This window comes from Dermacentor variabilis, chromosome 10, assembly GCF_050947875.1.
Source record: "Dermacentor variabilis isolate Ectoservices chromosome 10, ASM5094787v1, whole genome shotgun sequence".
Lineage (NCBI taxonomy): Eukaryota > Metazoa > Arthropoda > Arachnida > Ixodida > Ixodidae > Dermacentor > Dermacentor variabilis.
The window spans coordinates 14,953,014-14,970,940 of record NC_134577.1 but is presented as its reverse complement, the minus strand read 5'-3'; the positions used below and the strand labels follow the sequence as shown (position 1 = coordinate 14,970,940).

Below are 17,927 nucleotides of genomic sequence, written 5' to 3'. Positions count from 1 at the left end.
TCGGTACGATGTTGGCAATGTAGTCTTCGTTTTCTGACTCTCCTGTGGTCGCGGCACCATCATTTGCACTCACAAACTCGTCCACTGTTGATTCGGCAGCAGCTTCAAGGAATTCTGACAGCTCGCTCCAAGTTTCGGCAACACCGGCAACGGCTGCGTCACATTCATCAGAATTTACAGTCATCAACTAGCACGCAAAAGCCGGCACGGCTGAAGAAATTTCGGATGAACCACTCGTACATGGCCGTGCGTACACGTCGGGCACCACAGGCACCGGGGCGAGAATTTGGCCGCTTTAGCCCTAATTTCCCCCTTATTCTTCAAGATCGTCCTGAGAGTGTTCCTCGGAATCATTCACGCTGCGGGGACACATTGGACTTCTCACCTCGTTCGATCCGATTTATGATTTCGAGCTTCACGACAAAAGGCAAATTCTGCCGCTTCATCACAGCAACACTGCGGGAGAATGCCCACAAGGCACACACACACAATGTACCAGAAAAGCACCGAGACAACTCGCACTTTCGCCATTTTGCACGACGAGGGCACAAGAGCCTCTGATTGGCTGTCTGAACAAGCGCTGCGGGCTGGCCAGGATAACTTTTTGCAGGGGGGTGTCGACGGCTCGTCCGAAGCAGCGAGGTCACGGTAGGGAGAGCGGTTGGATGGAGCCGCGCCGTCGGGTTACCCCGCAACCGCGAGGGAAAGCCAACTTCTGGGGGCACTTTTCCACTGCTCGACGTTCGATATATCTGGAGTCACTGCTATTTTTGTTCGATACCGTGCCCAGAAATTGTTCAATATATAGAACAATTTGATGTAAACAGGTTCGATATAGCCGGGTTTGAATGTATATATAAAAGGCTGATATTCCTATCAGTCCAAACAAACAGCTCCTCAATAAATGAAACACTGTGCTGGTCGCACATAGTATTTCCACCCATACCTTCAAATTCCTGGGAGGCTATTCTGTAAGTGCCCGCCTAGTGGACATGTCCATTTCGTCGGCTGCTTAAGTGCTGGTTGGCTGGGGGCGCCTGTCTCCTTCTGACGCATACCCAAGTCCAGCCAATCAGAACAGCAGCAGACGAGATGGGCATGTCAACAAAGAGGACACGTGCAGAACTTCCCCCGCCCAAGTTATGTGATTGTGGAAGTCGAGATTTTTCGCAGGAACCCTGCCCTGTAAATTCATGATGTGGATAGTAGTATGGGTATCAATGGCTTTGGACACAGACGGTCTACCACTTACATTGGCACCGCCGCTTTGGCGGCAGGACCAGGAAGAGCGAGAGGCCAACCAGAGCGTGCCATGCACTGTGCACGTAGGCATAATTGCGGCGTGTCTCGAATCCCAAATAGAGCGCCGCACCTACAACGCCCAGTGCAGCAGCGGGTGCCAGACTTATCAGCCAGAAACGTGGATGTGGGAAGCAGCTCCTTCGTGTGGCACACTGCCTAACCTGCAGAGACACGCAATCAAAACACACATTAGAGAGCATGCTAACTGGCCATTGGTGCAAATCTGTGAGAATGTCAAAGTTGACATGCCATGAGTCACCTCCAATTCCCTGTATGAAGTTTATGTGAAGTGTTAAAGGTGCACTTAAAAAAGGAATGAGATATAAGTGTTATGGGTGTCGAATTTCATGTCCAAATCGTGATGCCAATGATGTCAGTGCAATGTAGTGGGTGTCTGTTCAGGTTGCCTTTGCGCAGGTAGAGTCCATATAACCAGATTTACATTTGAATGTGATCTAACCCTTTTTGTAAACAGTTATCTAATCCGAAGAAGGCGTTCCCAAAACACATGTGGTAACCGAGATCTGGCATAAGAATTTCAAGGTGAAATCGCGCCTCTTTTTTCATATTTTGCCCGATTTCTGGCTTACCAAGTCTCTGTTAAAGGGCCCCTGAAACAGCTCGGACAAATTTTGTAGATGCGTAGGGTACAGCTAAAGTTAATCATTCGCACCACAATTTCTGTGAAACATGTCATATTTAAGAGAGCTACAGAGGATTACAAGTTACCCTCCTCCATAGCCATGCATTTTCTCCTCAACTCGTTCGCCGAGTGATCGGGGCTAAGCTCCGCCTTCACTGGCTCTGCGTCATGATGGCACGTCGTGTCGTCAACTTTCGGTTCTCTAGGAGCGAGCGTGCGAAACGTCTCCAAACTCTCAGCCAGCTGCTTGGCAGTCAATCCCAAGCGAGAGCTATAGAAGCAGCGTGCGTTCTGAGCATTGTGCAGAGCTTAACCAGCCAAACAAAGAGCTAATATTGCTCTAACCAAGTTTAAAACATTTTAAACATTTACAAGAACAATGTGTTAACGATTACACTCCTGCAAAAAATTTACACTAGCAACAAAGATGAATACATTTCGTTACTGCTACTGTGTGTGGTTGAGCTCTGTGCCACCAGGTGGCTGCACCGTGCCAGCCATTCAAATTTGTGCTTCTGCTCATCCTGTGAAATGGCACAGTCAAACGGCCAGGCCCTGTCCCCTAGCGCTTGCGTTTGCCCCAATAACGGACTCTCAAAACGCATAAATCCTGGTGCCGATCGGATAGCGACAGTCCAATGCGCTGCAGCCAGGCCACTTGTCTGCTGCCTTGTAGGGGGACACAATGTTGCAGCTTGACATATTGCCAGTCGCAACGTTTGCAGTCCACAACGTAACAAAGTCTAATCATAGTGCTCATGAAAAGACCGAGACTGACTCTGACCGCGGGGCTCTCGTCAAAATGGAGCACATTGTAACACAAGCAGATGGCGCTTGCTGTGGGCCGGAAGTGCTTAAGTGTAGTAAGAAATTGTTCTTATGCATTCTCTTTCTGTTACTTTCTTTTTATAGAAACAAATTAACTAACATTCCAACTATACGAACATCATTTGTTCACCATAAAGGAAGAAAAATTATTGATGACACGCCCTAGGCAGCCTATCGGATAGCTCGACCTACTGACGCCAATTGGGTGATTTATGTCATATGGGTAGGGGCGGCTGAAAATTCTACCGAGCAGTGTGCTGCGATCAGCAGCGATGCACATTTTTAAGACCTTATAATAAATTACACACTTTACGCGGAGCACTTAGATGCGTTGATTAATGATCAGAAAGACCTACTCTAACAACTCGGTATGTTTGTACAAAATCGTCAAAAATCGTTTCAGGGTCCCTTCAACGGTAAGACAATCCTATTTGAAATTCCATAAGTGCGATCTATCAATCGAACTAAGTGAATAGTATTTCTCTTTGGCATGTGCTGCAAGGAAATAAAGTACTGTTCTTCAACTTACCCAGGAGCCAAAAACAAGTGTCAAGCCCAGGCCCGCCGGCAGAGCAATGACAAGAAATCCTGTGCGATCATTCTCAACAGCGATGGCGATGCACAGGGTGCCAAAGGTCGACACCAGGGTGCGCAGTGGTGTTGAGACCTCGGCCAGGCAGAGCAAAGTAACCCAGAGTGACACCACAGCTGTGAGGAAGTCGCAATACTGAAGCACACTTGGCCTCAGCACGCAGATGGGGGACAGGTCCGCATCGCAGGCGTGGTATAACTGCATGCAGGTAAGACAAGACAATGGAGCCAAAATACAATAAGGTGGCTTGCCTCTCTGCACCAAGAGGGCAGCAGGCCAAATAAATAAGGCGCTGAAAAACCATGGGCAACTAATCACGGAGCCCACACAATTCCACTGTGACAGCAGTTAAGAGCTGCATGTTATGCAAGAAGAGCACACGACTACGTTGACACTTCTCTTTTGCTTTCAACATCAATCTCAACAAAGTACTTTTCAAAAACTAGGCCAATCCTGGCTTCCGAGAAAAGTTTCACCAGCAGAGATTGCCTAATTCTTTTTTTTACCTGTACATATGCGATGGCAGTGCCGCCACATCTTTGTGGCATGTCACCTCGTAGTTTGTCTACTGCTCCTCAACCATGGCAAAATCTGGCAGCTAAGGAAGCACAAGCACTGAGCAGAAAAAGATTGCAAAGGATATGACAAATTTAACGGAATGCTGTGCTTTAATTGGTAGATCTGTTTACTTCTCCAGATTGATGCTGCATTTTTTTCGTTGCTTCAATACTTACCGCGGAGGCACACATGGTGGTGAGGTAGACCAGGCCCTCGAGGAAGTGGCGTCGGTACAAGGCCAGCAGCACAGCAGGCATGAAGAAGAGGTTGCTGAGCGTCAGCAGTAGCAATTCAGTCAACATGTATGAGTAGTGGCGGGCTTCCCGGCCATCCGTACACCCCCAGCCACGATAGCCTGTAATGGAGTACACACACTTTAAACCTGCAGCACAACTGGACAGAAATGGCCACAAATACACTTATACCTCGATATAACGAAGTTGGTAAAATCGGCAATTAACTCCATTACATTGAAATTTGACTTTTTTATACAAGTACGTACAGCCACCAATGGATTTTTCTTAAACAGAAGGGGCCGCAAAGTTTTCCAAATTGTCGAACAATTGAAAAAAAAGCACATTTGAATGAGAACAACAATCATCCTGTTGAATTTGAGAGTCAGCAATGACAGATACGGTTTCATGCTACGTTGACGATATCTTCACATCAGCAAAGCAAAGCCAGCCATGCTTTTGCATCCACTCTGCCCCGAATGTACTAGAATAAGCTTGAGTGGGACGAGCAGCCAGGATGGCATGTATTCTGCAGCGAGGCACCCGACACTGAAAAATACTGTGGTGGCACTGCAATTGAAGTGGATTGGGTTGCATCAAAGTCGCACCGTTGGAAATTGCTGGCGATACTGCTTAGTCGGGTCGTTCGTACTACTCTGCATGCTGGTATTGGATCAGACCACTCAAATGGCAACGACCACTCCTAATTACATATGATGTGTATTTATGTCCTAACTCTTAAGAATAAATGTTTTTTTTTTTTCATGTGGTGATTGTGCAAAATAAATTGAGGCCGCAGTGTCGGCTTTCATTCTTCATAACTGTAGTTCCCTTGGAGAACAAATATTTTGCTTGTTCTTCAAGCAGCATGCATCTCTCATGTGTATTTTTGTGCATATAGTTTGCCATCAGTAGGTCTTGCAAAACGCAGATGGAAAAATGTATGCAACTTGCTGCTTACAGCGTTAAATAAAATATGTCTGCCCCATCTGGTGCCCTGTTCTCTGATTCATGTGAAGTGTTCTTACAGAATTAAAAAAAAAATGCAGCGTAACATTCCATTCATGTTTCCGACTTCCTCATGTAACAGAATGCAGAGTAATAGGTATGGGCTTTTTATTGCAGTCGGACCTCGGGCACTAATAATAATAATAATATTTGGGGTTTTACGTGCCAAAACCACTTTCTGATTATGAGGCACGCCGTAGTGGAGGACTCCGGAAATTTTGACCACCTGGGGTTCTTTAACGTGCACCTAAATCTAAGCACACGGGTGTTTTCGCATTTCGCCCCCATCGAAATGCGGCCGCCGTGGCCGGGATTCGATCCCGCGACCTCGTGCGCAGCAGCCCAACACCATAGCCACTGAGCAACCACGGCGGGTAGGACCTCGGGCACTGAAAACAGATTTATTTACCCATTCTGTGTACTGATCGTTGGTCCATAAGCAGTGTACAAGTTTTTTATAGACCACACTAAAAAATAATAATAATAATAATAATAAGAGCTTATTTAGTGGCTATGGTAACATTACGGTTTTGCCACCTAAAACCCCAGAATTTGATTAATTTTAAAAAAGAAAGTAGATGTGTTATAAAGAAATTATTCTTCAGTCTGATTTCCCAGAAAAACGCGTTAGACCCATCTTATATTTCATACCTGCATGTAATGCCGTTTCCAATTGTATGTCCATTCAACTGCGCAGCTAGTAAATTATAAACAGCTGCTTTCAGTTATCCGGTACACTACCACAATGACAGTAATGAAGCAATTAAAGGAATGACCATGCTTCACATACACGTGCAGACATATGTACAATAAAAATTAAATTAGTCAAATTACATGGTTTTACGTGGAAAAACCACCATCTGATTATGAGGCATGCCGTAGTGGGCGACTCCGAAAATTTGGACCACTGGGGTTTTTTAACGTGCACCTAAATTTAAGTACACGGGTGTTCTTGCATTTAGCCCCCATCAAAATGCAGCTGCCGTGGCTGGGATTCGATCCTGCGACCTCATGCTCAGAAGCCCAAGATATATTTACTGTATTTACACAATTGTAAGTCAACTCGAACGTAAGTCGACCCCCCCATATCGCGCGACAGGAAAAAAAAAAAGGAGAGCATACCCGGGGCGCATTCGATAACGAAAATTTATTAGTAGCTCACATGGTCACTGGGCTACTTGTCTTCACTAGTGCTACCATCGTCATCGTTGCTAGTCCTACAGTGCATCGCCGTCCAGCAAAAGTTCACATTTGGCAAACGACTGCACCACGACATCTTGTGGAACAGCAGCCCACGCCGAATGCACCCAACAACACGCAGCCATCAGGGAGGCTCTTTTGAAAGGTCTAGTTGGCATAATTTCATGGTCTTCTGCCGCCAGCCACTCATTGTACTGACGGCAGAGCAGGTCCTTAAAAGGCGAAGGTCCGGGCTTGTTTCATGATCATGCCGCACTTCACTGGCAGGGACCGATCACGAATTTCAGCGGCGTACGCCGCAAGCTTAGCCTACAGCTTCGGAAAGCGTCCAGACTTCGGCACGTGGGAAATTTCGCTTCGCTGCAGTCTCCACTCTTGCACCACCCATTCAGAAACATCGAACTTAAGGCCCGCTGCGCAGTGATTTGTTTCTTTGGCATAAAGAATGGCAGCCCTCTTCAACACTGCTGTGAACAAGTGCCGAACGATTAGTGGGCCTGGACCCCGCATGACGACTGAGGAAGCATAGAAGTAGCATGAAGTAGCACGTAGCCAGCAGTCAAGTGGAACGCATCAAACCAATGCCTTCCAACAGGGAAAGAGAAACCCGCGAGCGGCGTCTGCTCTTCCATGAACTACCGCTACTCTCTGCAAGCGCCGCCATTCTGAGGGTGCCGCCGCGAATGGGAACAGCGGCGCTTCCATCAACTGTTGACACACCCCTATAAGTGTTGCGTGCACTGTAAAACTCTCAAGAATGTTAAAAAACCTTCCAAAAAGCAAACAAATATGCGGGATAGTGAAAAGCTACGGGTAGGGCCATAAAGCAAACATAAAATTGCAACAACGTTGTAGCTCCCATTGGTCTCACTTTTTTGGCGGTGCCATGCTTTGGTTTCGATTGTAAGTCGAATCCCCAACTTCAGATTTCCAAATTTAGAAAAAGTGGTCGACTTACAGTTGTGTAAATATGGTATATCTACTGTGTTCGTCAAAGGAGATAAGTGTGATACCACATGTGACACTCAGTTCTAGTGGGATGCAAACATGGTGAGATTGTGCAAAAAAAAAAAAAAAGTATATGTTTGCTTGCTTGAATCGAGCTAGCAGATTTACAAGCGGCCCCAAAACAGGGCATTTATACTGAATGACAGCTAGAAGCGTGTTAAATAGAAGTTACCAACCCCTATGCGTTAGTTCACTCAGGAAATGGTGCGCCTCTACACAACAGCCGAGACTCTCCAGCACCAGAATCATTTGGAACAGTCCTTACTTACATCGATCACTTGCCCTCAATACATCAAAGTGCTGTTATGCGTTACATTCAAACAGAAATGACTATATTCAATCAGTTTTAAAAGTGAATTCTGAAATCTAATACAGTGAAACCTTGTTAAACCGTAGTTGGCCAGAGCTCGGAAAGAGTATGTACTAAACGGTAGTACTGCTTAACCGAAATAGCGTGAGATCGCCCACTTACCTGTCAAAAACGGAACTCGGAGAGAATGCAATGAAAGTTTAAAAAACGTACACTATTTATTCAATTCGGACGACAAAAGTCTGTGATCTTTGTTTGATGCTGCGGTGGCCAGCAGCGATAACAGATGCTTCAAACTCACTTAAGCCGCGAGCCAGCTTTTCCACCAGCCCCCTCTTCTCGGCAAACACCCGCATGAGGTTGACATAACGTGCTGCTTCTGCCACTGTCGGGCCTGGATCGCCCGTGCTGTCGCTGTCGTCCTCATGGCTGTCGTTACGCGACACTTCGGCAACAGAGGCAACTATAGCTTTGTCGGACATATGCGGAGAAGTCTGAACATTGCTATCGATGTCCCTGAATTCAGTGAAGGAAATGCCTTGGGTAACACCGTGCCGCTCCAGTACTTCAGCGAGCAGTGTTTCGCAAGCTTGGTCAACGGCGTCAGAAGACTGGTTGACGGCGTCGCTAGCATCCTCTGCGTTACCCGCACACACCGTGAAGCCAGCGCACTTGAAGCAGTTCTGCACAGTCACCGATTCAACGTGGCACCACGAGTATTCGAGCAGGTGAATTGCGCCCAGCAAGTCAATTGAAAAAATCTTGCCACACTCAAAGGCCAGAAGAATGCTGCGAAGCAGATTTTTTTTTTTTGTACAGCTGTTTCACAGCCCGAATGACACCTTGGTCCAAGGGTTGTGCAATCGCTGTGGTGTTACGAGGCAGAAACACCATTTTACAGCTGCAAGGTTATCAAGCGCGACACGCGCCGACACATTATCCAAAATAACAACAACTTTTCTGTTTTTCGCCGAGAAACGGCGGTTAATGAGGCGCATGTACTCTTCAAAAAGTTTCGATGTCATCCACACTTACATATTGCTGCGGTAGACAACTCCGGAGGGCAGCCGGGCGCCTTTAAAACATCTTGGATTGGCCGACTTCCCAATCACGAGAAGTGAAAATTTTTCAGTTGCCGACATGTTTACACCGAACGCAACCGAAATCCTGTCCTTGGCATGCTTGCCTCCGGTGCACGTCTCACCTTTAAACGCAAGCGTCCTGTTTGGCAGCAGCTTGAAGAATAGGGCCGACTCATCTATGTTGAAGATATCGTCGGGCGCGTAGTCAGTCAGGATGTGCCTCAGCTGACCATTTCGCCATTGTTCTGTCCCATCCACGTCGCCAGTGGCACCTTCTCCTGAAACGACTCTTGTGTTTACGCTATGCCTTGCCTTAAACCTCGCCAGCCAGCCATTGCTGCATCCAAAGTCATCGTGGTTAATCTGCGAAGCGAAAACCAAGGCCTTCTCCACAAGTAGGGGTCCGCTAACAGGCAAGTTTTTCGACCTCGCTGCTTTTAACTAGTTCACCAGTGCCTTTTCCACATCAGGAAAAGTCGAACCTCGTATACGACATCTTTTCGCGGTCGCAGCAGCACTGCCGAACAACTTTTACTTTGCATTCCAGATGCCACACACCGTAGCAAATCCCTTTCGCGTGCCAGCGCCGACTTCTTCATGCCATGTTCGATGGCACAAACGATGTCCATTTTTTCTTGAATGCTGAGCACGCAGTGTTTTTGTCCGAGCTTCGGCATGACGAGAGTCCTAGCTTGCATGACGTCGCAACGCTTTCTCGTAGGAAATAAAGAACGCTCTCTGGCATGGCGCTGAAGTGATGTTGATGTTGATTCTCAGATGGATAGATGGATGAATGCTTCACCCTTCCAAGCGCCCTCTGCGTTTGCGCTTGGAGGCTGTTCGGATCTCTGAGGCTTGTTGTTCTGCCGCCAGACGGGGACGATGTACCGCCGTGATCGCGCGACGAAAAGTGAAAACACTACTTTTTAAACGATACGTACACAACAAGCTGGTACGGTTTATGCGGATACAAAATGCATTATGTTCAATGGCCGCTGAGTCGGGGATTTCACTTTACTACTTTTAAAACGGAACTACTGTTTAAGCAGGTATGGCTTAACGAGGTTTTACTGTACGATCTGAATTGCAAATACCATTTGATTAGACTTATATGCTTCTACTTCATTTTACTTCCCAATCTCCCCAATTCACTCTGAGTATATATTGTATTTACACGATTGTAAGTCGACTTGAATGTAAGTCGACCGCTAATACTGCGTGTGTCAGGAAAAAATGAAGGCATACCCGTGGGGGCATTCCCTAACAAAAATTTATTAGTAGCTGGCACAGTCACTGGACTACTCATCTTCACTTGTGCCATCGTCCTCACTAGTGCTAGTGGGAGCCACACCAGGTGGTACCATTTGACCACCGTGTCATCCGTCATGTAGCCCTTCTCCCCGACTCTCACAACTACACTTTTATGGAACGCTTCCAATGGCATTGTCTTTCACTTGAATATAATGTACGGGCGGAGTTTGGTACCATCTGCTAAGCAAGAGAGCATGACAGTAAACCAAAGCATTTCATTTCCCTTTGTGAGGAGTTTCACCTCTCAAGCTTCCTTGGCACTCACCGTCGTGTTACTTATCATATCGAACTAGACTGGCATCTGATCGGCATTGTGGATCTGGCCGAGCAAGTATTGCCACGAGTCGCGCAGCTTGAGGAAGTGCCTATGGAAGGCAAGTACTTTCTCTTCGTTGGCGGCAGGCAGCTTCTGGCACACACTGGTACACTGATGCAGAGAGAAACCAGCCCTCTTCATAAACTTTGATACGCAAGTTTGTCTTGGGTATTCCCGCTTCTAAGGCGAAGACCCGGGCTTGTTTCATGACCATGTCGCAAGTCCCTGGCAGGGACTGATCACAGATTTCAGTGACATGCACCTCCGACATGCGCAAGCTTGTCCTCCAGCTCTGGAAAGTGTCCCGACTTCGGCCCGCCAAAACCTCTTCACTTGCCGTCACAGGTGAAAACTTTGCTTCGCTGCAGTCGCCACTCTCGCACCAACCCTTCAGAAACATCAAACTTGCGGCCCACTGCACAGCTATTTCTTTCTTTGGCGTAAATAACGCCAGCTCCCTTGAATGCTGCCGTGAACGAGCACTAAATGTGGATCCAAAGCATTCATGACGACTGAGGAAGCACCACGGCAGCACATGGCCGGCACTCAAGCTGAACACATCAAACGGAGAGCTACAGAGAAAGAGAAACACATGAATGGTGTCTGCTCTTCCATGAACTATCAATACTCCACGCAACCGCAGCCATTCCGAATGCCGTCGTGATTGGAGCAGCAGCCCTTCCATGAGCTATCGATACCCCCAATGAGTGCTGTGTGCGCTGTAAAACTCTTAAAAATGTTTAAAAATACTTCCAAAAAGCAAACAAACCCACAGGATAACAGAATGATACAGGTAGGGCCGTAGAGCAAACATAAAATTGTAACTACATTGTAGCGCCCCTGATATCTCGTTTGTCTCGCTTTTTTGGGCAGTGCCATGTTTTGGTTTTGATTGCAAGTCGACCCCCCCGCTTCAGAGTTTCAAATTTAAGAAAATAGGCCGACTTACACTGTGTAGATACAGTAGGTAACAACCTTTCCCTAACACTTTGTTCATATTAGCGTACAATCATTGCTTTGGTTCCTTCTCTCGCAAAGCTTGTTGGTCCCCCTGGGGCTGGGGCAATTTTTTGCCACATGGGGCCTCAATGGGCTAACACTGTCTGGCCCACTCAACCTTATTCTAGTACACTCGAACTCCACCCCATTGGCTGACAGTGTCACCCACAGTGAGACAATGCTACTCTAAAAGCTCATGAAAAGCGCCAGGGAGCGAATGCTTCATCTGCCTCTTGCTTCAATGCTTCTCCTAAACTCAACATTATTCAATCTCCAGTACTAAACACGTGGGAAGACAGAGCCCAAGATTCCAAACCATCTAGGCATGCCCACTCTTTGCACGCACACCAGATTAACTCTAAAACAGGATGTATGGGGTGCGTATGCACTCACCTGCATCGACAGCCACGCAAAGCGATGGCCGACGTAGAAAAGCAGGTGCACCGCAATCTGTTCCCTCCCCCTCCTCCCACTTGCGTGCACTTGATCGCATCACCATAAATTCATTCCCCTGGCCCCCTTTCCCCTTCCTCGTGCAGGAAGACAGCACTTACCAAGCTGCTATCCTTCTCAGCTCACCTTTGCATGCTTTCACTCGCACTAAAAGCATACAGCATGCAACGTACAATACCATCTTATTGCACTTGGACATTATACAGAACATGACGCTGCTTTGCTTTGATGGTCATTTGTAATTCAAACACTTCACCATATATGTCTGCAGAATTTTCTATTTACTGTCTCGGTGTTCCTTCGAGGCAGCAGTGAATTTTCTTTATATTGAAATCAAGTATAAACACCCTTCATTAAATTGAGGTCAACAACCGATTTTTCGGACCCTCTAGGGAACGTAAAAACGTCCGAAAATTCAGGCAGTCTGAAAAAATGAATGCATGCAAAAAAACGCACTTTTTTCTTTTTTTCTCGGATCTAGAGGTAAAGGGCGAAGTACGAGGCTTCCAAAACCCTGTCAAAGCATCAGTGAAGTGGCCATAAAAAGAGGCGTTCAAAAACTCTGTATGCAGCCGGCTGCCGGTTTATTATGTACACGTGCATCGTCGGGCAGCCGGTGTTATTGCTGCAGTGGCTTGAAGAACTTGTCGATTGTTGTTTGGACGACGTTCCGGTTGCATGCGATCATATTCACCTCGATCTGAGCAAGGGTCATGTCAGCACTGTACACCGATGAAAGAGCCAACAGTGCTCGCGCCAACTCGGCGCTTGTAGGTGGCGCAGGCACTAGCTCCTCATTTTCAACATCGGAGTCTTCTGAATCCCCCACAACCTGACGGACTATTTCCTTGTCAGTCAGTTCTGCGCCGGTACTAACCGACGGTACTGCTTTCCGCGCTTCGATGCCATCGACGAGGACGACGAAGACGAAGTGGGGGCCATCGAAGGCAAGTGAAATCCTCAAGTTGCGAACAGTGGAGTTCGCTGACGAGTGTCGAAGCACCTAGGCCTACCGTCGCAGAGCACACTTGACACAACAGCAGAGCCACACACCACGCTAGCTAAAATGTGGCCTGCGCAAATAAACGAGATGGCACCACTCCGGAAACTCCGCCGGAGGCGGAAGTGCGGCGATGAACATAGCCAGCGTGGCCAGACCAAATCGGTGTGTGACGGCTAGATTCGGCTAGTTGTGGTTCAAAGTGGTGATATGCTTCGGCTGCAAGTCGATTTCCTTCGAAAGGGCGCTGCGCAAGGAGCCAAAGGACCTTCCGTCGTGTCAAAAAGTCCGGAAAATTGGACAACGGGGGTTCGAGCGTCCGAAACTTCAAATGTCCTTATACATCTATTCTATGGGGCTCGTGGCGGTGCTGCGAAGACATCCGAAATATCAGGCATGTCCGAAAATTTGGGCGCCCAAAAAATTCAGTCGTTGACTGTACTTGGTGTTCTACAGACAAGAAGTTATAAATAGTTAAATACTTCATTACACTTTGTTATGTCACGTTGTAACTGCACATTGTAACTGAATGGGATGTTATTCTATGGTGTCCCTTTAATAGTCTTGCTTGTTTCCCGTATGCTGCCAAGAGGTAGCCTACCGGATGTGCAGTAGCAGCTGCTGAAGATCATCCCTCCACTGATGTACTGAAAGCAGCGACCAAAGAGACCGCACTTGTTGTTCAGGCAGGCCGTGGAGTTGATGCTGAGTTCCACTTGCATCAATTCCATCTCGCAGGGAACCCAGTTTGGCTCACTGCAGATGCGTGGGATACAGCACACATTACAGGCATGCAAAGGCTGATACGATAAGTAAAGGAATGAAATGGGCTAATGGGTGCTCATTCATATTGTAAGGCGCTGAGTGGCCCTGACTACAGCTGCAAACACAGAAGGACACACCATACAGGATGAGATAGCCTAGTAAGTTTCAATCAGCGCATTACAAATTGACTGATATGTTTTATGAAATACATTACAAAAAAGTACTGGGCTCTATCACAGAATAGTCTGCCAAAAATAAGCAGAAATGTCCGTGAAGACTTTCCCTGCTGTTGACAACACATCTTTTACACACATCTTCTTATGATGTAATAGTTCTGTGGAAACCTGTAAGGTGAAGGGAAGTAACTAATGAAAGGAAAATGAGACATCCACCCAATCGCAGCAATTGCTACAAAGGAAATCCATATGGATGTGATATTTTCGAAGGTGGGAGTCAGACTCCAGCTGTCCCAATGTACAAAAGCCATTTATTCAACACATACAACCGTATATATAACAAAGAACAGAAGTGCCCCCTGGGGAATAAAGAATTCAAATGAATAACGAAAATGAATGCAACAACGGGTTCCTCAAAAGAAACTGCGAGGCCTTTCTTGTGAAATATAGTGAAAGTTGGGCATAGTGAACATATCAGCTTATATTTGGCTGGTCTACCTTAGGAGGCGACGGAAATCTGAGCAATGCGTACTAAGGATGCTGAAATATGAAAACTTTGAATACAAATCGTGTACTTCTGTTTCAAGTTGAAGTACTATTTGGCTTGATAATATGATATTCCATTTCTTCAAATATATTATTGTTGCCAAATACATACAGTTACTATGATTGCTAGAGGCTACCAGTTACATAAAAAGCCTTTTTCTGCCTTTCGAAGCAAGAAAACGTTCCCTATTCAATTGAATATTTCATGCCCGCATTTTTCTAATATTGATAATTAATTCAATTTTTAAAATTTATTATCCCAATACTGTTAAGGTGTATGCTGTAAACACGACGTCAAGCCCAGACTCACCTGGAATTGCCACCGTCATCGAGATAGCACAGTGGCAACAGCCCAAGGAACCAGAGCCCAAACTCTGGGAATGGAACATGCAGCACTGTCCTGGAGTGGTCATCGCTGCTGGTGTTCACTTGGAACTCATTGCCCCACTCCCACGACTTTTGGTCCTCCTTGAGCGGAGGTCGTGACCCGTATGCCAACACTGCCCGCAGGCTCACATTGGTTGGCGCGTGCTCGTCCTGCGTTTCGTGTGCACACCATTTAGAATTGCACCCTTTGCACACAGCATTCTTGTAAACAATAGTGAGAGCACAGGCATCACTACCATACAATAAATTACTGTCCCATTTTTTACATAAAACATTGAAGATGTCAAACTCTGGCATCATTTAATGTGCTTAACCCTTCGTAAACAAAATTTTCTCTCTCTCTCTCTCTCTCTCTCTCTCTCTCTCTCTCTCTCTCTCTCTCTCTCTCTCTCTCTCTCTCTCTTCTTCTTCTTCTTCTTTTTGTGCTTTTCAGCTTTGAATACGGAGTTTCTGGCTAAATGTCTTCAGCCAACACTGAATGACAGGCAACAAGCATCATTTGTTGGCTTAGGGCCTACAGAAAACAGAAGTTTGACGTGCGACTCACTTTCTTTTGAAAGCATGGTCAGAGAACAAAGAGCCATGCAGAATCACACAGGTAATGTAGAGAAAGATCAAAGTGCCCCTCTGTCTTACATTTGACAAGAATAGCCTGTATGAGTTCTACATGAAGCCATATGTGGCTTGAGGTGAAGCTCGCTTACAGTTCTGCTTGGTGTTACCCACCTATTGGTGAAAAAGTTATTGCAAAATAATTCTTTTTTTTTTTTTCATTGAATATTCTTATTTTCTTATCTTGACGAAAAATAAACATTTCTTTCGGGTATTTTTATAAAAGACAAAACAGGAAATTACAAAGCATACATATGAAAATTTCTAATGTCAGAGCAGTTACAAAAATGTATGAGGCATGCTTATATGTTGGACGTAAATATCTACTGTGTACTAGAAAAAAACAAATTTCATCTGACCTTGCCTGGGCTGATGAGATGCAAATTGATAGACAGTGTTCCACCAGAGTCCAAGACTGGAAACACTCGGAATGTGATGAGCGTTGGCTCATGCAGGCTCACATTAAAGCCAGACGTGAAGTTGGACTCGTCTGGGCCAGGATCCAGTCGGTAGCCGTACTCAAATGTCCCGGGCATGTTCACATGCTGATGGAACAACACAGGCAATAAACTTTCAATAAAGTGTCCAATTGCAGACTAGACCTGACCATAAAAACTTCGAAAACACAAATTGCATAAAAAGAAATATTTTCTTTGTGGAGAGGCATTCACAAACTGGATTTCATGTCTGTCAGTGGCAAAAGCAATGACTATTATTCAGCCTTATTGTTCAAATGGCTTGTCAGGCTATACTTCATATCCCGTTAGAGAGCCACAATATTTGTTTTAAATCAATTGCCAAAGAAAACTCAAACCAAAATTTATTTTAATATTAAAGCCCGACATTTCAGAGCCCAACCAGCTCCTTCTTCAGGGGCCAGATAGCATGAAGCATAGCAGTGCTTTTAGTATGCATTTTTCTTAACACTTTGACAGGCACATAGACACTTTTCGCAGTTCTCGGGAGTAAACGGCGGGAAGTGTTTCAGATGAACGATTGATGTTAGCGAACGTCTTTTGGATATGCCAGGATTCCAAGAGGAGCTGCTGCCAGTGGTTGCTTTCTCTCTCTAAGCCGACGGCACCATCAGGGCTCATCTGGTCGTCAAAAAGCTTGCAGTGTTCTGCCACCACACTGCACTTCCTACCACAGAGAGAGACTTGTGAGCGAAGTTAACCCTTGCCCCTCGCAGCGCACGGGTCAATCTCTCGCCGATTCCTCAAACATAGGGTATTAAGACATGGCGCTGCCGCCGGGTGGGTCAGCAGCCGCTGTCTTCCTTTCTTTCTCGTTCCACTGGCGGAGTGCGTGGCAAATGTGCGCCTTTGTATAATTGCTCCTCCGAAGGTCACGGATCACTGCCTCCTCGTCTTCCTTCTCATTCTAGTTCCTTAACCTCCAGTTAGCTCTTTTTCAACTGTTTAAATTTTTTTTATATACGAACAGCAAGTGCATGTCACCATGTCGCATCACATAAATGGTGTATGAGAAAGCAAACAAGCTGAACATGGTTGTTACCAGAAGGGGTTTGAGGCACACTAAGACATGGACTAATAACAAACTTGAACAAGTGCATAAAGAGAGTGTTATTACCCTCTTTTTACAGAAAGGACTAAAGCAAAAAAGAGATGCACCGACTGTTTTGGCATCCCATAAAGGAGTGAAATTTTCACTCTATCACCTGTATTCAGCAACATGCTGTTACATCTGCTTATGCATTCAATGGGTTGATGGCAAGACCCTCGGTAGAATGTTCAGCCTCTCTGTGCTATGCTATATAAATGATAAAGTGTCCGCGTCTGTTCAAACTCATCATCATCATCATCATCAGCCCGTTTCATGTCCACTGCAGGACGCAGGCCTCTCCCTGCAATCTCCAATTACCCATGTCCTACGCCAACCAATTCCAACTAGCGTGCTTATTTCATTGCTCCTCCTTGTGTTTTGTCGTCCTCGATTGCATTTTCCTTGTCTTGGTACCCATTCTGTAACCCTAATGGTCCAAAGGTTATCTAACCGGCGCATTACATGACCTCCCAGCTCCATTTTTTCCTCTTGATGTCAGTTAGCATATCGTCTATACCCGTTTGCTCTCTCATCCAAACCGCTCTCTTTCTGTCTCTTAACGTTATGCCTAGCAATCTTCGTTCCATCGCTCTTTGCGCAATCCTTAACTTGTTCTCAAGCTTCTTTACAACAGGTCAAACTGAAATTCCTCATAGAAACATTGTACTTGCCTTGCTATTGTTCTACTAACTATGTATATGACGAACGAAAAATCCAAAACACTTTTATTAACAATAATGGACATTAGGAAGATTTAGAAATAGGAGACCCAAAGTTAGGGGGCACAAACTGCGGGGTGTGCAAAAGAACATAGAGAGAGCACAAAATAATGCAAAGGGTCTACAATGGAATTTGTGCTTTAGGGTACGCTAAGCCACTAGGGCGTACTGTTTATAGAACTACCTACTGACAGAGATGCCACTCTGGCTTGCTTGGACTTCCCATGAATGGACTTCCTATCAAACAGAGGCATTTCATCCTTTGTGGCTCCGCAGACACTGTCATTGCCCCAAAGTTCATCGTGTAGCATGA

At 46.0% G+C, this 17,927-nt stretch overlaps 1 protein-coding gene across 3 annotated transcripts in view; it reads right to left on the bottom strand.

Moving 5' to 3' along the window:
- Nucleotides 1-17,927, bottom strand: part of LOC142559989 (transmembrane protein 8B-like) — a 46,890-nt gene that overhangs the window by 15,431 nt on the left and 13,532 nt on the right. For all 3 annotated transcript variants that reach the window (XM_075671718.1, XM_075671717.1, XM_075671719.1), the window contains exons 7-12: nt 15,689-15,874; nt 14,641-14,867; nt 13,445-13,599; nt 4,100-4,278; nt 3,303-3,563; nt 1,253-1,463 (exon numbers count right to left, since the gene is read on the bottom strand). In XM_075671718.1, coding sequence (XP_075527833.1) covers nt 1,253-1,463; nt 3,303-3,563; nt 4,100-4,278; nt 13,445-13,599; nt 14,641-14,867; nt 15,689-15,874 — 1,219 coding nt within the window. The remainder of the gene's footprint in view (nt 1-1,252; nt 1,464-3,302; nt 3,564-4,099; nt 4,279-13,444; nt 13,600-14,640; nt 14,868-15,688; nt 15,875-17,927) is intronic.